At 32.8% G+C, this 25,857-nt stretch overlaps 1 protein-coding gene across 1 annotated transcript in view; it reads right to left on the reverse strand.

Moving 5' to 3' along the window:
• LOC111085088 (ADAMTS-like protein 3) overlaps positions 1 to 25,857 on the reverse strand; it is a gene marked incomplete at its 3' end in the record, with an annotated part of 88,339 nt that overhangs the window by 18,008 nt on the left and 44,474 nt on the right. The window contains exon 2 of the mRNA XM_022382236.1: positions 900 to 998. Coding sequence (XP_022237944.1) covers positions 900 to 998 — 99 coding nt within the window. The remainder of the gene's footprint in view (positions 1 to 899; positions 999 to 25,857) is intronic.

The raw sequence follows: 25,857 nt of genomic DNA on the forward strand, positions 1-25,857 counted from the left end.
ACCACCAGGCCATACGAAGCCTTCTTAAAGTGAAAACTCTATTTGTTAGCGATTACAAGATGATATACAGGTTGGTATAGCTACTAACCCGTACAGCTCAGTGCTTCAATTAAAAACAAGAGGGAATCTTCAATAGCCGCGGCACTTGAAACTCTTTTAGGCAAGATTAGAGTAAATATTCTATGAAGCCTTTTCCCCCTTTTATATTAGCTATGTTTTTGGGCGATTCAGTTTTATTACTCATCAGGATCTCTACCAGCCTACCCTCAAATTTAAATTATTTTAGGCAGGATTAGAGTAAATTAATATACGAGACCTTGGACGTGATCAAATACAACAATCGAAAGGGTTTGACCTGCTGAATCCAAAAGTGTAATTAGATCTCATATCGGTCAAGAGATGACGGAGCTTTGAGATAAAAGTTTGTACTTGAAAAAAAAACAAAAAAAAAACTCAGAGCCGTTCTATGAGCCACTATGCCGCTGCTAAAAATGTCACTGATTTAAGTCTGTACAACTGATAGTTATTTTGCAATAGGACTTTTATTATTATATTACTGTCTTGTGCATACATAAGGTATTATTTGAGTAAAATAGACGTTGCCCTGCGCATACATAAATTACTATATGAATAAATGTGGATATTATTCTGTGTAGGTCATTTCCTATGAACATGTAGATTAACATAACCATTACTCTATACCTTTCTCAGGAGAACAAAAAGTATGTGCGATAACAGTAACATGTGAAACACACAACTTGTTTTGAATACATTATACTATGTACAATATAACCATCTGTTTCTAAGATCTATACCCGAAGCACATGCAAAACATTCAGAAAATATGTCACTTTCCGCCCGATAGATGGCACTTTATAGATAATTTTGTTGTAACTTACGTGGGTTTCGAATATTGGTTCCAATTCTTTTTTTTCTGTGTCATTAGGTAGAATTTTCCCTTGCAGTCCGGGAAGAAAGAAACCCAATACCAGCAACACCTGAAAAGAAAAGGAAATACACATTTAAGCTGTAAGGTTGATTGTTTTGAACTGCTAAGTGAGCGTTACAATTTGGTTTTTATTCAATATTAGAGACCTGCACCGAATTATAATAAAATAATTAATCGCAAAATGTGATTAGTCTTAAGAGGATTCAGCCGTTAAAACGGAGGCATTTGATTGTTGTTAATCATTTGAATTAAATTGCTTGCATTATTACTGACGAATTGTCCTCCCTAGAACTTATACTTTCAAATTCGTCATATCTGATTGTTTTTGAAAAATTGATATTAACCATCCCTACATTTACTTCATTTTTTGAAAAGTTTTTCTTTACTTGTTTGCTTGTTTTAAATGCAGTGTTTCAATAGACATAGGAAGGTTGTATATATAACTAAGTACTAAATACAATGATGTTCCAACTGTAATATTTATTGTTTATCTATTATTGGTTAGTAATTCCTGTTTAACCCTGTACTTAAGCTTTTTAAAGGAACACCATATTTCTGTAAGCAAGCTAACTTCAAGAGCTATTGATACCATCGTCTACACTAGAAATATGATTTTTTTTAAATTACTACTAGTTATTAATAATACTTATAAAAGCGGATACTTCTTTGAAATTGTCACATCAATGAAATTGGTTGACACCACTGTTTCGGTTTTTGAGTTATCATGTAATAAAAAAAGAAGCAAAAGAAAGAAGAACAAGAAATTCAAACTTTTTGCTATGATATTTACAGACATTTTAAAAACTTGTGACTCAGTCATTACATAGATAGTGTTATAAAAGGAAACACTGTATAGTATTATAAAGTTCTGATGACCTATTAAAGAGATATTTAAAATACCATTTCGATGAAACAATCCAAGCCATCCCTACATATACAGTGCTGCCGCCTGCCTGATGTGTGCATTTCGACCACTGCCGTTTAGAATAAGAATCTTATACCCATGAACTGTAAAGTCTGGGTCAACCAAGTTATGATGTACGCTGCCTTTAGGGAGCAAATGCAGGAAAATACAACTGCCGCAAGAAGATAACACCATAAAAGAGGAGACATGACTGTACCTGTACTGTGACATGACTGTAACTATACTGTAACATGACTGTAACTGTGCTGTAACATGACTGTAACTGTACTGTAACATGACTATATCTGTACTGTAACACAAATTTACCTGTACCGTAACATGACTGTAACTGTACTGTAACACGACTATACCTGTACTGTTACATGACTGTATCTGTACTGTAACACAAATTTACCTGTACCGTAACATGACTGTAACTGTACTGTAACACGACTGTACCTGTACTGTAACATGACAATACCTGTACTGTAACATGACTATACCTGTACTGTTACATGACTGTAACTGTACTATAACATGACTGTAACTGTGCTGTAAAATGACTGTACCTGTAATGTAACATGACTGTAACATGATTGTACCTGTACTGTAACATGACTATACCTGTACAGTAACATGAATATACCTGTACTGTAACATGACTGTATCTGTACTGTAACACAAATTTATCTGTACCGTAACATGACTGTAACTGTACTGTAACACGACTATACCTGTACTGTAACATGACTATACCTGTACTGTTACATGACTGTAACTGTACTATAACATGACTGTAACTGTGCTGTAAAATGACTGGACCTGTACTGTAACATGACTGTACCTGTACTGTAACATGACTGTAACTTTACTGTAACATGATTTTACCTGTACTGTAACATGACTGTACCTGTACTTTCGTGTGGTTGACAGGTTGAATATTGAAGATATGGCTGTACTTACGATGTAGTTGACAGTAAAAGAGGAGATATTGCTGTAATTATGCTGTCACGTGGTCGAAAGGTTGGCAGTTTGAATGCTGATGATTTGTAAGTCAAATACAGAGTACGTTAACGAAATAATGTCACGCAGCATATTCGTACACTAATGGTTGATGATGTGTATAGTTAAGAATGACTAGTCAATATGTTTTAGATTGGTTGTAATGCACAAACTGATTTTGGACATCAAAAGAGTGATGTTCTACAGTTTTGTTTGTTCTGAAAAGCCTACATACACTGGAGTGCATGTGAAAATGTTTGATGCAAAATATTTTTTTTCTCGGTAATAAAAATGTTACTGTTAAATAGTTTCAATAGAGATTTCTCATTTTTGTCGAGAGGATTGAAATATTGGTGTGAAAGGTGAACACTCAAATAATTTGGCTGTTATTCTCATTTTTTATCATTGCGCATGACTGGACATGACGTCACTGTAAATTCATGTTTTGTTGTTGTGATAGTGTAGTTAAGTGATAGCGCCACTGCATGCTATATTGGTACATTTCTTATAATATAGGAATAATCCCAGTGGATAATCTTTACAGTTACCGAGTTTTTCAAAATGGATTCTAACTTATATGTATTTGTCTTACCAAAACGGATGGACGTTTATACCATACCTGCTTAATTATTTCATACAACTTTCTTGTAAAATATTTTAGGCTTTCGAATCATTTTATCATATACAATGTGGCTGCTAATAGCTCTTCGCTTTCAGTAAAATAAAGATGGCGTAGCGTAAAATGGTTTGTTTCAAAAGGTTCGCACATGGCGGTCCCTAATTTTGAATAAGAGACTAGACGGGATAGAATTCCACTAACATCATCCACCGCCACTCTTGTGCTACTCTTCTCTTATCCAATAGTTGGATTTGACCGCCACTCTTATATAATATCCAGGGCTCCAAAGTGCAACTTGCGTTTTCGCAACAACGGACCGCAGATCTTGAATCTGGGCACGCCAACCAATAGACCACGCCCGACCTGTGTACTCTGAATTGCATGTAAGAAAGGTTTAATACAAAAGCGAAGATAGTTATTCTCGGCAAGAAAGCCGTTTTTAGTACCTCAACGATACCCCTTGGGGCTTCTTCAGATGGTTAAACCCCACCGTAAGGGATTAATCCTTTGAAGAAGCCGCGAGACATGACGTTGAAGCAATAAAAAGTTTTTCATTGATAGCAAGCTGTTCTCTTTTGTTCACCATTTTGTCTATACCTTTTCCACTCGTGACCTTACAGCAGATTTCCTGGTTTTATTCCAAACATTCGTCAAAGAGGAAGGTATCATTTTAACGGTTTCTCTGTTTGATTCCGTCTGGTTATGGCTTAGATCCCAAAGGAAATTAACGTTTGACATTTTTCTGTTTTTGATACTGCACAAAATTTGTAGTTCATATGTACATGGAGAGAGTAGTATACATGGTTCATATGTACATGGAGAGAGTAGTATACATGGTTCATATGTACATGGAGAGAGTAGTATATATAGTTCATACGTACATGGAGAGAATAGTATATATAGTTCATACGTACATGGAGAGAGTAGTATATATAGTTCATACGTATATGGAGAGAGTAGTATACATAGTTCATATGTACATGGAGAGAATAGTATATATAGTTCATATGTACATGGAGAGAGTAGTATACATAGTTCATATGTACACGGAGAGAGTAGTATGCATAGTTCATATGTACATGGAGAGAGTAGTATATATAGTTCATACGTACATGGAGAGAGTAGTATATATAGTTCATACGTACATGGAGAGAGTAGTATACATAGTTCATATGTACATGGAGAGAATAGTATATATAGTTCATACGTACATGGAGAAAGTAGTATATATAGTTTATACGTACATGGAGAGAGTAGTATGCATAGTTCATATGTACATGGAGAGAGTAGTATACATAGTTCATACGTACATGGAGAGAGTAGTATATATAGTTCATATGTACACGGAAAAGTAGTATATATAGTTCATATGTACACGGAAAAAGTAGTATATATAGTTCATATGTACATGGAGAGAGTAGTATATATGGTTCATATGTACATGGAGAGAGTAGTATACATAGTTCATATGTACATGGAGAGAGTAGTATATATAATTCATATTTAACCAAAATTCCCTTTTCAATAGTTTTCCATTATCGTTTTACTCATTCTTCATCAGGTTCGTGGTATATATTTAACCAAAGCCCCCCTTTCAACAATTTTACATTAATATTTTACCCATTCTTCATGAGGTTCGTGGTATACATTCGAAGTAAGTGGCTGTTTTCTACTCAGTTTGTCAATTTTAGAATACAAAAGAGGTGTATATCCTTAATGATCTTCATTAGAAAGGACCATCCTTAGATCCTTAATGTTCTTCATTACAAAGGAACATCCTTAGATCCTTAATGTTCTTCATTACAAAGGACCATCCTTAGATCCTTAATGTTCTTCATTACAAAGGACCATCCTTTGATCCTTAATGTTCTTCATTACAAAGGACCATCCTTATAACCTTAATGTTCTTCATTACAAAGGACCATCCTTTGATCCTTAATGTTCTTCATTACAAAGGACCATCCTTATAACCTTAATGATCTTCATTACAAAGGACCATCCTTATAACCTTAATGTTCTTCATTACAAAGGACCATCCTTAGATCCTTAATGTTCTTCATTACAAAGGACCATCCTTATAACCTTAATGATCTTCATTACAAAGGACACTCCTATAAATTATTTTTAAGATACTTTATTAATTAGTTTGTGTAGCATGTGATTTAACATAGAAAAACTTATAAATATAAAAATTCAATTAATTTTAGCATTTTGAATTACAGACGTCATATTCAAAATTATGTTCTCTATTGATATGGTGCGACACTAAATCTTGAATAACAAAATCGCTGACCTTGTTTTTGACATCACGTGACAATTCTATTGAAGCTTAAGACGTATTTATTAATGCCCTTAGATAAACTGTGAGAAGGAAACGCAGCGTACAGCGATGTTGATATACTGAGTTTTAGGTATCAATAATAGCATTTCAAATCGTATTTATTACAATAATAGCATTTCAGATCATATTTATTGTAAAAGGCATTATTTTATATCCTACTTCTCGTTTTAAAGTTTATGGTTATGGATAAAAAGAGACTAATTACCACAAAAAAAGGATTCCATTTCTCTTTTATTAATTCAATAAATTATTGCTGCAGTAGAAGAAAAAACATTAGAAATATTACCCCACGCAGCTTCATTCGCGTCTTATATATATATATATATGTATATATATATAGGACAATTAATTTCGGATTTGATATTCATTCTTATTCTCGTTAACAATAGTCAGACTGTAAATAATTTCAGTCGGTCAGAGCAATCACCATGCAAGACAGAAACTAAAACTAAATGTAAACCGTAATATATCATATGATTTATCGCTGTTGACTGAGTTATGCCGATTTTAGGAACTTCTACCCTCATTAATCCTGAACAAGTGCAAATCGAAAGAATAAGACTAGGCTTCATATAGGCTTACTGTGGTAAGTAAAAGACGTCTCAAATCACCATAAACATATTCCACATTCCACTACTATAGGAAGCCCATTCTTGTCAATGGTTATTGATGAAGGGCAGAATTCCTCGAAACCGGTATAACTCAGTGACAAGTGGTAAATCGAATGATAGGTTAGGATTCACATTTATTCTTAGTATTATTGTCGGCTGCATAATCCACAATAATAAATTAATAACATTAATGTTGCGTATTCTTTAAATTTCTGTGTAAATATGGAATTAGTGTGCAAATAAAATACACCATACATATATAAGGAATTGTTCAGTTTATTCTAAGTTCGTGTTTCGTAAGACAAATTGCAAGACACTTTTGTAACTATAGATTATTATTTATTATATGTACATGGACATTTTTTTATTCAGTTTATTGGAGGAAATAAGCGATTAACAGGACTGTCATTTGAACTAATTTGAATCATGAGAGATCCTGTACTTCCAAACAAAAGGTCTGTTGGTCGGTTGTTAAACACAAAGCTACAAAATAGGCTATCTGTGGTGTGCCAATCTCGGGTATCGAAACCTTTTTTTTTAACTTTATAAATACGCATACTTACCACTGAGTCACTAGGGAAGAGGGTGGGATCAAACAAACAGAACTGAGTTAATATTTCGTGAGTATGCTTAATTAAGTCCCGTATTCTATAGCATAATCGTTGTTTATTTTGTTTTGCAAAATATTTTTAAACTAGTTAAGTTTTGAAATATAAAAAATCGAAATGTATTCATGTTGGTAATTTTCATAACTAACTATTGAACTCCAGAAGCTCTCAGACCCATTTAATATTTCGGAATCCATTTGTTAACACTTGCCGCTGTATAACTGACTATTTATTAAAAACCAGCATGATTTATTTGTTTATTAAAGGACTTGAGAAATTTCACAACGACAGAGGGCTTAGCACTATTAGCATTTAGTTTTAGTTTCAAAGTGATTGCACTTTTCTTACTTGTTTTTCGTAGTATGGTTTAAATTTTGTACGTGTTCCAATCACGTGCAGCATATTCTAACAAAACTAAAAATCGCGAAAATTTTCCTTTTTAAAGAGATTTGAAAACGTAACAGCCATAAAACTAATAGATAGTTCGGAGGATATCTCAACAGCAAAACTTTTAAAACTTGCATATGGCTTCAGAAAATCAAGTATCTAATAACTGCAAAATTTACAATACTACAAAGGTAATTTATATAGAAACTGTGAGACACTAAACTTATAGAAGGCGTCGTAGCGGTAAGAATTTTCTATGACCTTAAAGATGTTTTATATATATAACGAAAAATTAGCAGATGGCTTAAAGCGATTTAAAACCAATAACATAAAACTTTGATATATGATATTAACGAAATTTCAAAATAACCGTAGACTGCAGGTGTACCAAAAATAAATTTCAAACAGTATCCGTTAAACTTGCAGCTGGCCCTGTAAAGGTTTGATAAAGAAATAGTTTTAGATATTGCATGCGTCTGGAAGGTAATTAAAAATATTAACAATGATAATTGCAAAACTTCTAAACAAACCAAATATATTTCTAATGATGATGTCAAAAATTTATGCTAGTAATCAACGAACTTCTCTCAACGTAACTAATAAATTTCGGAGTCACTAGTTGGCTAAAGAGATATTACCTTTTAACGAGCTTTTCTACAGAACACCTGCATAAATACACGCACAACATCGCGGAATGTCCATAAAATATCGTATAAGTAGATCTCTGAATGTGTTTTTTTTTGTAGTGTGCGAATCCAAGTGTCCTCGTTCCCATAGGCAGAGCAACATGTCATGCATAGTTGTTTTTTTTCAGTAAATTGTACGTAGACCAAGAGAAACCTTACTGTGAACACTATACACGCTACATAATATGACTATCTATCATTCATGACTTTCCACTGTTTATGTTAACATTAGTGTTGCATATGGTTTTCGTAGAATAGCAACAGAATAATATGATATTTACTAAATATAAAAAATAGAAAGGTTTCACGCAGCTTGAAATTTCAAATGCCCTTTAAAATATTTACTTTTATTTAGTTAAAAGATAATTGTGATCGACTCATGCTAAACTATATTTTAACGAAATATAACTGTACTCATGAAAAGACAAAAGTTATATTCTAAACACAGTCTAAAGTAATTGAGATTTATCATTTCCATTGCGTTCTTTGTAAATTATGTAAATCAAAAGTTCCATGTAATGTTAACCTTGTAATTTTTCTTCCTCATTTGGAAGAATTCCAAATTCAGAGGCTAAAACTGGTCACTATAATCATTGACAATAAAAATCTTTCGTGAAGTTTACTAACACTATTTAATCCAAGAGTTTCATAACGAGATAATGTAGATACACGATTAACAATGTTTTAATCCGCATCTTCATTTTTCGAAAGTTGTATACAATAAACTTAGAGCCAAAGTCAACAATGTCTTAATTAACAATATCTTCATTCTTCGAAGGCTGTATAATAAACTTAGACCCAAGATCAATATCTTCATCCTTCGAATGCTATATACAATAAACTTAGAGCCAAAGTCAACAATGTCTTAATTAACAATATCTTCATTCTTCGAAGGCTGTATAATAAACTTAGACCCAAGATCAATATCTTCATCCTTCGAATGCTATATACAATAAACTTAGAGCCAAGGGCAACGATTTTTTTAACCAAAAGCATCTTCAACTTTAGAAAGTTATATAGCGTAAATGTAGAACCGAGATCAACGACGTTTTAATTCAAAATGTCTTCATCCTTCGAAGGTTCATGCAATAAATCTAGAGTCAGGATCAACGGTGTTTTTAAACAACGGCGTCTCCATCTTTAGAAGGTTCATACAATAACTCTAGAGCCAGGATCAACGGTGTTTTTAAACAACTAGCGTCTCCATCTTTAGAAGGTTCATACAATAAATCTGGAGCCAGAATCAACGATGTTTTTAAACAACGGCGTCTCCATCTTTAGAAGGTTCATACAATATATATAGAGCCAGAATCAACGATGTTTTTAAACAACGGCGTCTCCGTCTTTAGAAGGTTCATACAATATATATAGAGCCAAGATCAACGATGTTTTTAATACACAGTTCCTTCATCTTTGATGCTTTAATTTAAAATGTCTTCATCCTTCGAAGGTTATGTACAATAAATGTAGAGTTAAGATCAACGATGTTTTAATCTACAGTGTCTCCATCCTTCGAAGGTTATATACAATAAATGTAGAGTTAAGATCTACGATGTTTTAATCCACAGGTCCTTCGAAAGCTGTATACAATAAACATAGTGTCAATATGAACGATCACAGATGGCTTGCATTACACTATCCTTACTAAAACATGCCCAGCTATAACATTACCATACCAGATGACTAACATTTGAACAATGAGCCGTGGTATGCTGATGAACGCGCTATGCACTTTCTTTTATGAGGGAACATAACAGTAACAGACATTCTCATTATTCAGTTAAAAGTAGCCGCAAAGATGACAGATGCTGCCTGCTAGCTGTCCTCCCTCTAACCAGAAGCTCTAAATTATGGATGAGCCTCGGGGTGTCTGCTCTGGCCATTAAACCCGTGTTGAATAAAGTACCAATCAAGTAAAAAAACAAACAAACAAACAAAAAACAATGCCGTGTATTTCAAGTGTTCATTTTGAAGTAATAGACATTTTATTTCAGAAAAAATATGGGGTAGATACTATAGCTAAAAGAAAAAAAAAACATGTTAAAAACTACTTTTCTGATGGTTCAAAAAAGATATCTGCTCATTTTACCGACACACAAAGTACTTACCTTTTATAACTTACATTAATGGGTGAATGTTGCATGTAGATTGCTGAATGACCTTAATAACATTGGTTTAGTTACTAATGGAGATAAATCAAAACGGTTAAGGTTTTCCCATGAAGATATTTCTACTGTAGAAAAACGGTAAACTCTAACCCTAATATATACAATTTCTTATCATCTTCCAAAATGTAGTTAATTCATGTCAACTATTTTTATGATTCCTTGTTATTCCACACTTCTAAGATGTTCGTGGTCTCATAAGGTCGCAATCGGGAGATGTTTAATCAGGATAATGTAGTGGCTGTGAAAGCTATATGCAAAGCTAATAACCTGTAAGCCTTACTTACGAAGGTGAAACGTCAAACCCTTACAGCTCGAACTTTGATATAGGTAACGTCATGAGCTACGAATAGAGCACGAGATTTTTAGCTACCTTGTCGACTAGTTCTAGTCGTCATCTTTGATGTCAGCAACGATTTATCTTTTCTTGAAGCCGTCCGTTCCCAGAGTTCTATAGGAAAACGAAACTCTGGCAGCGTGCCGGATTTGCAGGCGGTTCTTAGTCATCCATTACCGTGTTCTTCTTTGTCAGCATCTACAACTACTCTCATTCCTCCCTTCTGGGATAACCACTTTCCATTCACGCTACCCTACCGAGAATATTTTTCAAAATGTTCTCCAATAGGGTCAAATTGACTCTATAATGTTTCTTTTCCTTCTGTAAAGTAGGTTTTTACAATCAAGCGAAACTAAAAAACCTTCTTTTGGTAGAGGAACTGACAAATTTACCCTTCTTACAAACGAAATAACTAAATGTTAGAATATTAACACTGAGTTACTATTCTTACTAACGAAATAACTAAATGTAATAATATTAACATTGATGAGTTACTCTTTTTACTAACGAAATAACTAAATGTAATAATATTAACACTGATGAATTACTCTTCTTACTAACGAACTAACTAAATAATATTAATGATAACAGTTTCACGCATGATTTCTAATAGGATTTGATGAAAACAATTATATTATTTGTTCCTCCTAATACAAAATGAAAAAAATAACTTACAAGAGTAAAGTACTGATAACCTGGTTGAGGTAACCTGTTTAACTGAAGAAAGAAACTTTCCTGAAATTGAGTGATTACTTCTAGGTTTGTGCAAACTTAAGCTAAATTTAATCACGTTAATAAAGGCCCTGCTACAATCTTTAATTTTCTTTTCCTGGTTATATCAGTGTTGTTCTTATATTATTTCTTTTTGTTGATTTTACCTGACTAAACTCTACAAGGTCATTAAAGTCGATGTAACCGCCAAGTTATAAAAAGGGAAAATCCCATTTTTTCCTTAATTTCTTCTCGCTCGCCACTTTATTTACGTGAAAAAAAAATATTGTGGTATTATTTTATTATCTACTTTGGTTACATAGGGGAATCCCTGTATATGTTACAAACCTTCATCATTAATCACTTATTGTATAGAGGAAGTTTTTAATGTATTTACATTTTAATAAAACTATGCGTTTCACTAATCTTTTTACGATGGAAAAATGTTTTAATGGTGATATATTTAAACATCATTATACAGACTGACCATTTATAAAGACAGATTATCTCACTGTAACAATGAATAAAAGATGTAAGTTTACGGTGTTAAAGGAGTTGCTGTAATCATTATCGTGAAACGAATATTTCAGGCTTCAAATATTGAGGCTGTGAAACAAAAATATTTCCCTCATGTTTCCCTCGTATTGCTTAGTCAACAGAATATTGGATTATCGCAAAAAAATAACAAGTTTTAAATTAACCCGTTTTAGGAGACCTCCTTTGAAATTAAAATGTAATCTATTACGATTAAGCAAAACGTAGACAAAATTAAGAATATTGTTATGATATTAATTTACCTGTTGTAATATTAATTTACCTACGTTATGAGTCTTAAACAACAATTACAGGACTGTTCGCGTAAAACACAATCTTGGTTAAGGCTACTAAGTTTTTCAGCTCATTTAATATTCAAAAGTGAATATCCTGAAAATAAACTGCTGGTAAACATTATTGTAGAAAAAAAAATATTGTATAGACTACCGAAAACAAGTTTTGATATAAAACATTCGATTATATTTTTAAATGTAATTTATTTACTTATATATATTTTGTTTTCATCACGTGTACACCTATTTATCTTGAATGAACAAAATTTATTTTTATTTTTTTCTGTGTTAGTATTTCAGCATCCCGTTGAAAAATGCAATTTAGAAAATCAAACTAGGTTATAATGAAATTTAAAAGGACTGCTTAAAAATAGAATAAATGGTTAAGCTACGATATTTCATCAAAGAATAAACGAGAAGATAAATGAACTGGTTAAGAATGTGTTTTTTTAATAAAATAAGTTGGTTATTAATACAAAGAAGACTCAGCAGAAAGTGAACGCCTTAAACAACGCCCCCTTATAAACGCAAAATGCAGTTTTTTGCACTGTAGCTTCATTTCAAAGTAGAACATTTGTAATGAATTGGAGAAGAGCTAACTTGCAGCAGCACCTCATCATACCGAAGGAAGAAACATCATCAATAATAATTAATAGTTTTAGACTGATCTTCCTTCCTTCTGTCATCTTCTGCTCTATCGGAAAAATTTACAAGTAGGCCAAATGAGTAGGCCCTTGTTTAGGGCAATAGTTCAATCTAACAGACAATAGAAGCAGTGAATATAAATTTACTCGATGGGATCTCGACGTTTGCAACCTAATCGCTATGGTCCTATTATGTATATTGAACACGTAAATTACGTACAAATTTCACTCAAAACAGCCCGCCCCCTAGTGGTACAGCGGTATGTCTGCGGACTTACAACGCTAGAAACTGGGTTTCGATACCCATGGTGGGCAGAGCGCAGATAGCCCTTGTGTAGCTTTGTGCATAATTAAAAACAAACAAACAAACAAAACAGCCCAAGACCCATAATTTATCGTCTGCTCCTGAGTTTACGGTTTTGGCTCTTATAAAAAAAATATATTTTTTTCAATTTCCCACAGATATCTCAGTGGCAAAACGGGATTCATGATGTAGCTTTATGTGAACTAAAACATTGAAAAAAAATCCCCTATAAAAGAAAGTGAAGAGCAATAATCTGAAACTTGACTTGTATTCTGTCAGAATGCGTTAGTCTATATGTGTATTATCGATAATTCGCAACAGTGTTAGAAAATTGTAATTCTAATAATTCCTTGTTGCGAGGAACAACAAAGGTATAAACTACTGACATTAAGCAAGCTTGTGGAGTGCGCTGCTTTGTTTGTTTACAAATTAACAAACAGTATATGAATGTAGCCACACTGTAATTCTAATAATTCCTTGTTGGGAGGAACAACAAAGGTATAAACTACTGACATCAAGCAAGCTGGTGGAGTGCGCTGCTTTTGTTTGTTTACAAATTAACAAACAGTATATGAATGTAGCCACACTGTAATTCTAATAATTCCTAGTTGGGAGGAACAACAAACGTATAAACTACTGACATCAAGCAACCTGGTGGAGTGCGCTGCTTTGTTTGTTTACAAATTAACAAACAGTATATGAATGTAGTCACACTGTAATTATGATAGCGTTAGAGAACAATATGGTACGACAACGATAAGAAAGGAAGGTACAATAAAACTTACGAACACAATGAAGTTTCGAAGCTCGTTACAACAAACAACTATCACAGAAATCTGTTGAATTTTAAGCTGCTGTTAATTTTGGCCATTTGTTTCTCTTTTATTGCATTTGTTATACAAAACACGATTGCCGCTGGCGTTGTCGAATAAAGACACTCCAGTAAACTGTTCTAAATATTATATATTAGGATATTGTGAGAACTTGGTTTGAAATATTACAGTTATTACCGGTGTGTTCTGGCCTATAATATGATGAAACTCATATATTGTTTAGTATTTGTATACCTTGATAACCTGGTTTTGAGAATACAATAAACTGACTTAAAGAATGAGCCCTTGTCATAAGAAGCTGTTGTAAAGAGTACGGTTTATGTTGTATAAACCATTTTAAACAGTGTGCAACGTGTCTTCTATGTTATTAATTAGCGATTTTTTTCTTTTCAATAAAATGGAAAAGCTGTTACAAAACATTGTTCCTTGGAATTGTTATTCTTATTCATCCATTAATACCAAGTGTTATTATCTAGTGAGCATTATTTTCAATAAAAGACAAAGCTGTTACAGTACATTGTTCCTGGACATTGAAATTTTTACTCATTCATTTATACTAAGCATTAAGTTCAAACTTTATTTGATCTTAAGCCGACTTTACGACCAGATAAAATGTATTCGTTCATTATTAACCATTACAGTAAAATAACGAACAAGGAGTACACCGAATGTAGAAAGCTATTGAATTCACTATTAAAAATACCGTTTCTCGTCTAGAGAAGTAATTAAAGCTCGACCTTTGACCTTTTAAGGAAATTCCAAGTTTCTACATGAAACTTAGTAAAGAGGAATAAGATGGCAACTAATAAACTATAATTTTAATTACTTTAATGAATTATCTAATGTTTCGGAACTTTTCTACCAGGTTTCGTTGTATGTTCTAGGTGTTCTTGTTTACTGTACAACCTTTAGATAATACTTAAAGCAAAACAATTACTAAACACACATTTAATTTAAGAGTTGAAAATATTTGTTTTTATTATATACTATCCACCTCAGTATATGTCATGCATACCTAAATAAAATCACTGTAACTAATATATGTATTTATTAACACTTGTGACATAAAATTTTAAACCTTTTTCTAGAAGATAACGTGGACTTTCAGTGTAATCCGAGGTTCGACTCAGTTGAATTTACCATTGAGTTTTCTCTAGGTAGGAACTTCGAGTGTTCTGTCCTATCCATACTGCAATACCTTTATATGTGTGTAATATACCGGCTACGTGAGCAGATTCAGATCTTTAAACAAAAAGGTACTCTTTGAGAATTGAAGTACCTCATTATTTTCTGAAAGATAGTACATACACTGCTCGATGAACGTAGATTCCATGGGCTAATTAACTTAAAACAGTTTGGTGTAGATACCATGACATTATTGTCAACACAGTATTTTTGATATACTTTATAATTTTCTATAGTACTTAACTTAAAAAACAACAACGTTGAAACTCTTGAAATGGAAGCATAGGTACTTCTTTAGTAGAACTTAGCAAGAATTGCCATTACATTTGCTCTTCTCCATATTAAAGAAGCTTTTTATTTGTTTCTTTATGACTTAGGCTAATATTTCCAAAAATAATATCAGAGATAATAGTCCAATAAAATAAGTCACTTTTTTGTTAGTTTTTTTTCTTCGTGTAAATGTAATTGCTCCTGAATTAGAAACAATAACTCCTTTATTTTATTGTATTCACTTGATTCTTAGCAAGTACAATTGAACTGTTTCACAATAACATTCTAACTTTTCCGCTTTAACTCTCACTATTAATAATATCTCGACATGCTGGGTATGGTTACATGTGGCCTGGTAATAATCTTGTTCTCAATTAACTCCTTTCTTGTGTTTTAGTATTGTAGTGGTTATACTCTAAAAACATATATATTATTTTGAAAATATGTCTATAATTTCATGATGTTTTTACTAACTTTTCGCTCTAAGAAATATTCTGTTACACTATGTGCATCATACTAATATTTTATTTAAAACTTTACATTATAATACTGTGCGTTTAAATACATATGCGTGTGTATAGCGTCTATTCAGTTTTAAAGAATTGGTGAAAAATCCCGTGGAGGTATTGCTACTTGTTTATTATTATTATAAACAAGTGGTTTTTGATTTGGCACTTACAATACCTGTAGTCCCCCGGTGGGTCAGCGGTAAGTTTACGGACTTACAACGCAACAATCCGGCATTCGATTCCCCCGCAGATAGACCAATATGGCTTTGCATTGAAACAAACAAACAGTATGTTTAGGTAGCACAAAGTACTGGATAACTTGATTAAACAAACAGTACCTGTACAGAAGTGTGTATTCCACCAAAATAAGTTATTCACGCTTTTCTGTAGAATTTTGGTAAATTGTATCTTATCAAAACGATTTCTAGACCCCGTGAATATGCTTTTGGAAATATTTTCTATATCGTCTATCGTGGTCAGTCTGATGGCTATAATTATGAGGTATTGCTCAATACCGCACTATCTATTGTAACAAGCTTCTACGAAGGATGGCGTGGTCAATCTTAGACCATCTACCTTGACTTTCCACTGACCCTCCTCCCCCAATACGTGGACGTCAATCTACAAGATTACTTTTACATAGACCAAAAGGTACAAAAGGCCAAGTGAGGTGTATGTGGAATGACTTGACAAGTATGTGGCCAAATGGAACTGCTGTTATCTTGATTTTGAGGTGTGGACGGAAGTTTCTAATCTTCGGTTCAAATTACTGTACGAATTTTAGGGCCTTTCTCAACGATTAACTTTACTTTGAGTTTGCACTGGGGGCGTGATTTGGATCTTACTGCTGTGTCCTTTGGCTTTATATCATCTAATAATCTTGCTTACGAATATTCTTTCTCGTAAAATTCGTAACATTTATTTCTAGCTATTAGGTCTCCCTGTGAGACAGTGGAAACTCTACGGATTTACAACGCTAAAATCAGAGGTTCGATTTCCTTCGGTGGACATAGCTGATATCCTGAGGTGGCTTTGCTATAAGACAAATCCGCACACGTATTAGAATTCGTAATAAAGTACGATTAATCCTGTGTACAAATATCACAGATACGGTTTTCGTGACTGGTGTTTTATTTTCCTGCACTCAGGAGTAAAACAAATCTGTATTATTATTGATTTATAAATTATGAGAGCTTAATACTGTTACAAGAATTGTCGCTTTGCACGATAGGTACTTTAGGGCTCATCAAACGTGACGACATTGTATTGACCTCCACTATTATTTCTCTCTAGAATATGTGGAACTGTGATATTTGTTTAATAATTATAGTTTTGAACGAAATATTCTTTAATTTACGACATATAACATATTTCAACATTATCGTGATATTGACTATTTCCCGCTCACCACTTATCTTTATGAATCATTGCACTCAAACTTACAATGTGCTTTAATAAGCATTGGATAGTCATTCCTCCAACCATGGTGAATATTCAGTCTTCAAATCACATTTGATATCCATTCCTCCAATTACAATGTATATTCATTCCTCCAATCAGATTGGACATTTATTCCTCCAACCAAAGCTTGAATAGCACAATTATTTCGTAGCATACTGTTCTAAGAAAATACGTCATAGTGTGACTAGAGTAACACCAATAATGACCATGGGTGCTCAAAAATTGACCACTCAAAAAAGGCTATTTCAAGAGAATCTTCGTGGAACTGTGGAAATAAAGCTCCTATATTATAGGGTTGACAAAAAAAAAACGATTCTTTTACAACGCAAGGTAGGTAAACGACCAGTATTTTTCAAACAGTTATAATGTACTCAGAATGTAAGAACATAAAACACGGCGAAAGGGGGAACAAAAAATAAATAAAAAAATAAATTAACAGACACACGATAAGCTACGAAGAACATTTTATATATACTAAAAGTTACAGTTTAACCCATTATGCTAAGACTTATGACAAAGTCACGTTAACTACAGATATTTTTCACATTATTCTTAACTTGTCCATTTCAGATTCAAAATCCGAAACATGTAAAAAAAAGCATTTAAAATTTTCTATCTTTTGCCTATTAGAGGTCACAACCCAAGAGACCTTTCGTTAATACCAGAACTAATTTGTTCTCTCTTCAACATGACACCTTGTCTGATGGGTGCAGGTCTAAAGTTTAACTACAGTCTATAAGTGCTTTCCAGAGCATTTCTCATCACGTAAACACACACATAGTGTGGGTGAAACTGTTTGCTTTAGTGTGCTTTTTCTTCTTTCTTTGTTTCTGCAAGAATTGTTATTGAGGGATCTTACTATCCAAATCATGATAACGACAGTAAGACGCTTTATCAGATGCACTATCTGACATAATAGCATTAAAGAGACTACCCTAGACTAGTCGAAAATCCATGAAAGATAAACGTAAACTTGAACATTTACCCACGACTGTATGCAGTAATACAATATTTGTTAGGTTTGAGTAGGTGCATCCGCACAAAGCATAATCAAACTGAACAGAATGTTCCAACGATAAGAAGGTTTATTTCGTGAGTGCGTGACAAAGTATCATATACGTTACGTCGGTACGTTTGAAAGGTGATTTTTATGTCTCTAGTTCGTGATTATTGAGTATCTGCTTAAAAACATTACGTTTACTGAAACAGAAGCGAAGTTGGATCAACATAAAATAATATGTTTATTAAGAAAGCCCTAAACAAGATACGACTACATGTTTTAGCCCATTCTCAAACAAGTATCGGCTATGTTTCAATCCAATATGCCCTTAATAATAATATTTGAGTACATAGTTTTTACTTGATTATATCTTTCGGACCGGAAGTATAAAAAATATCTCCACTCTTGTCATTAATGGAATTTTTCCGTGTCATAAGCTAGATACGAATAGCTTGTTTTTTTTATTATGTTCTTTTTTATTACATGTGTTCTTGAGACATTTTTTGTCTAATATAATTTTAATTTAACATGTAAAATACTTTGGCTCCTAAAGAATTTACTGGTTATTTGTTGTAAAAAATATAATAAAATATAACAAAAGTGAATTAAGTTCAAGCATGCCTACTTTGGAAATTTTATTTTAGGTTGATGAAGTAAATACCGAGAATCATCGAACAATTGTTTATTCCACACGAAACGATCGAAAACACTCTAATATTTGAACTACACAAACAATTATACGATTGTAGAAGACAATCTTTCAGTTTTATAGCAATTCCAGTGGTGCGGCAGGTTTCTTAAAAAAAAATATCTAATGTTTATTATAGAGAACGCCTGTAATAATAATAGTTTTCTAGTTTTACTTTGTCAATTTCGTTATACATCTTCGACACATAATATAATTACTGTTTATTGTTGGTTTAACTAGATTAAGATAGAATACATAAGACAGAACTACAACATTTAGATTTATCATGGTAATATCACATATTTTCCATGTCACTGTATTGTAACAGTATACTTCAGTCAGGAATCTCTAGATCTCCACAAGGTGTAAACTTGAAATTTACAATATTATCGTGTAAATGTAATTTTTGTAACATTGTTTTCTAAATTTAAAGCACTTTACACATTGTCTTTTAAGTGTACAGTATCTTGCAACATTGTCGTTTACGTGTAAAGTATTTTACAATATTGACTTTTAAGCGTACAGTATCTTACAACATTGTCTTTTACGTGTAAAGTATTTTACAATATTGACTTTTAAGTTTACAGTATCTTACAACATTGTCTTTTACGTGTAAAGTATTTTACAATATTGACTTTTAAATGTACAGTATCTAACAACATTGTCTTTTACGTGTAAAGTAATTTATAATATTGACTTTTAAGTGTACAGTATCTTACACCATTGTCTTTTACGTGTAAAGTATTTTACAATATTGACTTTTAAGTGTACAGTATCTTACAACATTGTCTTTTACGTGTAAAGTATTTTACAATATTGACTTTTAAGTATACAGTATCTTACAACATTGTCTTTTAAGTGTACAGTATCTTACAACATTGTCTTTTACGTGTAAAGTAATTTACAATATTGACTTTTAAGTGTACAGTATCTTACAACATTGTCTTTTACGTGTAAAGTAATTTACAATATTGACTTTTAAGTGTACAGTATCTTACAACATTGTCTTTTACGTGTAAAGTAATTTACAATATTGACTTTTAAGTGTACAGTATCTTACAACATTGTCTTTTACGTGTAATATATTTTACAGTAGTGTTTTAGGTGTAAGGTAATTTACAATAGTCTTTTAAATGTAAAATATTTGACAATATTTTCTTATCAGTGTAAAGTATTTTACAATACTGATTCGTAAGTGAAAAGTCTTACAACATTGTCTTGTAAGTATGAAATAGCTTACATCATCGTTTAAGTAAAGCCTTTTATAACATTGTCTCGCAAATGTAATCTTACACAACTTTCAATGATGTAACTGTATAATGAAAGATAAGCTCATTCAACCTAAAGTGGTGTGAACTTTTGTGTTGAAGTGTGTTATAGTTTACTGTGTTGATCATTAAGGCAGCAAAGCGTTTCGGAATTTTTACTTAACTGCTGCTTCACACTGGTATTAAAACTTTTCAGTTCTATTCACCAATAATTAAAAATGTATATATATATTTTTTACAGTCCTATTTGCCGTAATTTCATGTATTAGATTTTGTTTGCTAAAATTTCATGAAGCCTTATAGGTTTCACTATTATAATCATACAAAGATTTTCAGTTCTCTGTAAAATATCTAAAAATATAAATATCTTAGCATCCAGTTTTGCTTTAATCTAACAGTGATTTACTGTAGTTTCACGAAGCCATATAATTTTCTCTCTATTGATAGTATAAAATAATGTACAATTGTATATTTTATGATTAATTTCAATTCTCCGTTGTACTAATTTGTAGTAATTTACAATTATAACTTCTGGAACTTTTTGTATATTTCTATCTGTGGTAGTAAAGCTATTAAGGTTACCTTCCGTCGTCCAAATTTTGAACTACATAATAGAAGGAGGGCCGCCATTCAGCAGTATCCTACCAACCATCATCCAACGCTAAGGGATTGACTGTAACAATTTTAACATAACCAATGTGCAGAAAATACTTTGTGGTATCACATGGATTCCAACCTGGTAGCCCAGCTCCGAAATCCAGAGCTGCACTGCAGAGCCAACCCTGTTTAAAGATAATCTGGTTATATCTGGTTCAGTTATTTAACTGAATGTGTAAACACTGAGATTAAGAGCGTTTAAATATCAGGATGAAACTTTCTCTGTAACTTCAACTGACAATATCAAGATTGAGTTGTCAATTATTATACATAATTTAACCTGCTTCCAGTTAAGAGCTATTTTTAGTCATGTGATGGAAATCTGAATTTGTTCGAAGCTTCCATATCACAAATTTTGCTTTGCATTTTGTGTCGTTGGGTATGTCAGGAAATGTTATACTACATATATGAATACATATCGCCCTTCTTCCGATGGCTCAGCCACACTAACCCCATGGCCATGCCGGAGCCTGCACAGTAATGGGGCAAAATAAATATTAATCAGGAGAAGAAAGTTTGAATATATATATTTTTTCTTCCGTTTAATTTATGCAGCAATTCAGCGTTTGTTAATAATATTTTACAAAGTGGTAATAATATAATATACATTTATATTGTTGGTTTGTTGCTAAGGGTAAAGCTACTCAATGAGCTATCTTTACTGTGTCCACCATGAGTATCGAAACCTGATTTTTAGTGTTTTACTTTCAGACATACCTTCGACTCGCAATCTGTGGGTCGCGGGTTCGAATCCCCGTCACACCAAACATGCTCGCCCTTTCAGCCGTGGGGGCGTTATACTGTGACGGTCAATTCCACTATTCGTTGGTAAAAGAGTAGCCCAAGAGTTGGCGGTGGGTGGTGATGACTAGCTGCCTTCCCTCTAGTCTTACACTGCTAAATTAGGGAAGGCTAGCGCAGATAGACCTCGTGTAGCTTTGCGCGAAATCCATAACAAACAAACAAACAATTATTGTGCAATAAACGATGAGATAAATAGTCCTAAATGTGGGTAGAAAGATATGGTTAATACATCTCAAACGTCTTTTCGAAAACCTGATTTTAAATTTAGATCTCTCCTTAATGGTCAGGCATTTAAAATTATTGCTTATGTGAATCATTTTGCTATGTCATAATTTTGCTTAATAGTTTCAGATTCTCTTCTCGACGTTTTGAGTATTGGTTTGGTTGGTTTTGAATTTCACATACAGTTACTCGAGGGCTGTGTGCGCTAATTTATCAAAGATAACCTACTCAACAGCACCCATCGCCAACTCTTGGGCTATTCTTTTACCAACGAATTGTGTGATTGACCGTCACATTATAACGCCCCCACGGCTGAAAGGGCGAGCATATTCGGGGACGGGGATTCTAGCCCGCGACTCTCAGATTGCGAGTCGAGCGCCCTAACCACCAGGCCATGCCAGACCTTTGAGTATTGCTATATCAAAATATATGGCATTCTTATATATCGACTAGGTCAAAATGTCATTATCTTTGTGAGTGGTACAGTTTATCACCAGAATATTCTTATAGGTATGTCCTTGAAGTCAATATCTAAGATCATGCAATCAAGTAGAATATCATGATAAATCATATAAACATAATTTAATGAATGATATATACGTGCACGATGTAATGTTACAATAAGACTAATAATGATTTCAATTACATTATCCTTTGTTTTTCCAGTATACTGGATTTCAATGAGAATCGAGCGTACATTAGCATTGCAACTATACCTTGATACATACACAAATAGTTATTGGAATATCTTGTGAACCTGTGTAAATATTTTAAATAATCAGACTTTATTTAATTACCGTGCACTTCTAGCTTGTCAAAAATAGATCCACTCTATTAACACTTGCTATAGTAGTTTATCTTCTACCTGTTTTGTGAGATCCATTCCTAGATTATGCGATCTACACATGTCGTTTTGGGCATGCGACAGCACCTGAAGGTACAGGTGTTGCTGACGAGCCATGGAAAGGATTCGCTCGATGTTATTATTAACTTTACTATTGACTAGCCGCAGTGACTTTGTGAGTAATGGAGTTTTTGACTTGCCGCAAACAATGATGAAGTAGTTAATAACTAACAGAGTATTTCTCGTGCACAGCACAAGAGGTTGAACATGCAGACTTTTCAACGGAAGATGTAGGTAGCCTGAGCTCTTTGGTATAATCGTCATTAATATTGAATGACAACAACGTCAATATCGAGTCTTTTTCTATAGAAGACCACAATTGTATGAAGTCAAACTGCAACAAATCGATTTCAGTGCACAGGTTGACTGAGAAACAAGAATTACAAACGTATGCAGAGATACAAAAATACGTTTTCAGAACCAACTGCTGATACATCTGTCTATTAATTTACCTATCTTTCTCGTTAAAGCTTTATAAAATATACTGAGCTTGTTGAAAACTATATAAGGGATTGATCTAAGACTACTGCGTGTAATTGTCATAAATATTTAAAAGCTTGAAGTCGAAATAAAATAAATTAAATACACTAACAGAATTTGGTTTGAACAGCAAACTTAGCAATACAAGCCTACCTATGTTAAATGTAGAATACGTATTGTTAAAGTTTGGTCTTACCAGCAGCATTACAGAGCACCATTTTTATAAACAGAAACTTAAAACTTATCTTTCACTGTCATTTTATCTCATATCTTAGTTTAGATATTTTTAATCGTCACTTGTAGTACCTCAAAAACAATTAATATAAGAACAAGTTTACGTAGAGAAAATATTGTATTGTCTTTAATGGATAAGGTATTTTTCTACACATACGCACAAAGCTCGTCCCCTAAACAACAATAAACCTCTTTAATTAATTAGTACACGTTACAAATCACAAGAAACCCTCAAAACCCGTATAAAAAAGAGAATCACGAACATAGAAAAAAACACAAAATAGGAGAACTTGTCAGTGACAAATTACCAAGAATATTAATAACCCGAATGTTCAAATCGAAATCACACACGCATTTTACATACAAAAAATATACGTCGGTTTTATAATGATATTGTCTGGTATACAGTATTTTTAGAAGTGTAAAAAAGTTGAAAAAATATAGAAACAGATGTACCTACAACAATGGACAGTTGTCAAATAACACAATTCTTTCGTAACTCTTTCAAGTAAAAACACTATACACGAGTGTTTCTTAAATATGTAAATAATGTCATATTAATATATGAGAGTAGTTTTATTATTAATGTTAAAGAACAAATCGTCTGTGGATATTGTTTGTTCATAAAATGTAGGAACACAATAGACGTCCCCTGGTATGTCGTAATGTATTTATTCTGTCGACTCCGACATTTATCAGATTATTTGTGTTCGTTTTTGTGATATTTTCATTTGTTTAACTTTTACCGCTGACTTATGTATTATTATTGAAATTATTCTTGACGTCGTTTTAAAATGTTTCATTATATAATCTAAAATTTTAACCACATTCATCCATATCTAGGGTTATATTTTGGCCTACGTGTATCTTGGCATATACCTTCGTAAAAGAGTTTCAAAATATTTTCGGCAAGGTTAAGTTTAATGTAACGACACTTGAGTGGGGTACAATGTTTACGGCAGTAGGATGAGATTTAGTGTTTATAGCAGTGGATTGGAATATAATATTTACAGCAGTAGGTTGGGATATAATGCTTATAGCAGTGGATTGGGATACAATGTTTAAGCAGTAGCTTGGGATACAATGTTTATAGCAGTATGTTGGGATATAGTGTTTACAGCAGTAGCTTGGGATACAATGTTTACAGTAGTAGGTTGGGATAGAATGTTTACAGCAGTAGTTACGGATAGAATGTTTACAACAGTAGGCAGGTTCCCCTCTTAGTTCAAATGATCTGTATTTACAGAACTGCAACTGCGAACAATGTACACACATCCTTGAGGATTTATGGATTTTGTTCAGGACACAATTCTGACCTTCAGAAGCCTAGATTATGTCAGTTCAATATTTTTACTTTAAAATACATTCCTTCTAGTTACATAATTTTAGTTTCAGTCGACTTTTTACATTAATAGGTGTTAAAATATTTCTTTAATATCGTTTTTTGTTCGAGTAGCGCTGAACAGACCCGAGGAAAGTTCTACTGAAAATGTGTCACACTACTGAGATTTCAAGTTGTCAGTTAATGTTTTACGATGATGAAAAGAACAAAATTAATTAGGCTTAGACTATGAAACTTTGAAACCGTGGGTATGCTGTAATAACGACTGACAAGTCCTACTATTCCGGCAGACAAGAATGGCTCAAAAGTTAACGGTGGGTACTTTTAACTAACTGCCTTCTCTCTAGTCTATCAGTTCAAAGTTAAGGATAACTACGTGCAGATAACTCTTGAGTAGCTATATGCAAAAATTCTGAAAATATACAAATATAAACAATACTAATCTTTCGAACGGGATGATCTGTTACTTACAATGTTTTCACGTTCGGTAAAATTAATAAAACACAAATTTAATTTAATATATATATATAATTGAGAGAGAGAAATTGAAAACAGTAAATTTAATCTAAGCATATGAAAGTCAACAACTCAGGTCATAGTACAAGCAACCGAAATAAGTTCAATGACTTTGGTACTGAGAATAAATACTTTATTCCTACTTAGTTAAAATAAGAATCTTATTTGGTAAACATCTAATGTTATCTCGTGACGTTAAGGCTTAATAACGCACTTGTTTCAGATTGTAGTTAGAAGAACTCAGGACAGTAAACTTTTACATAAATAACGAGACACTTTTTACTATAAGTTGTCAGGCCTAATGTAAAAAAATTCAGTTTCTAATATATCTGTGAATAACCTGAAATTTCAGCCAAAAATTCATAACCAGTTAATTACAATGTAATCAA

The sequence above is a fragment of the Limulus polyphemus genome, unplaced genomic scaffold (genome assembly GCF_000517525.1).
Source record: "Limulus polyphemus unplaced genomic scaffold, Limulus_polyphemus-2.1.2 Scaffold232, whole genome shotgun sequence".
Lineage (NCBI taxonomy): Eukaryota > Metazoa > Arthropoda > Merostomata > Xiphosura > Limulidae > Limulus > Limulus polyphemus.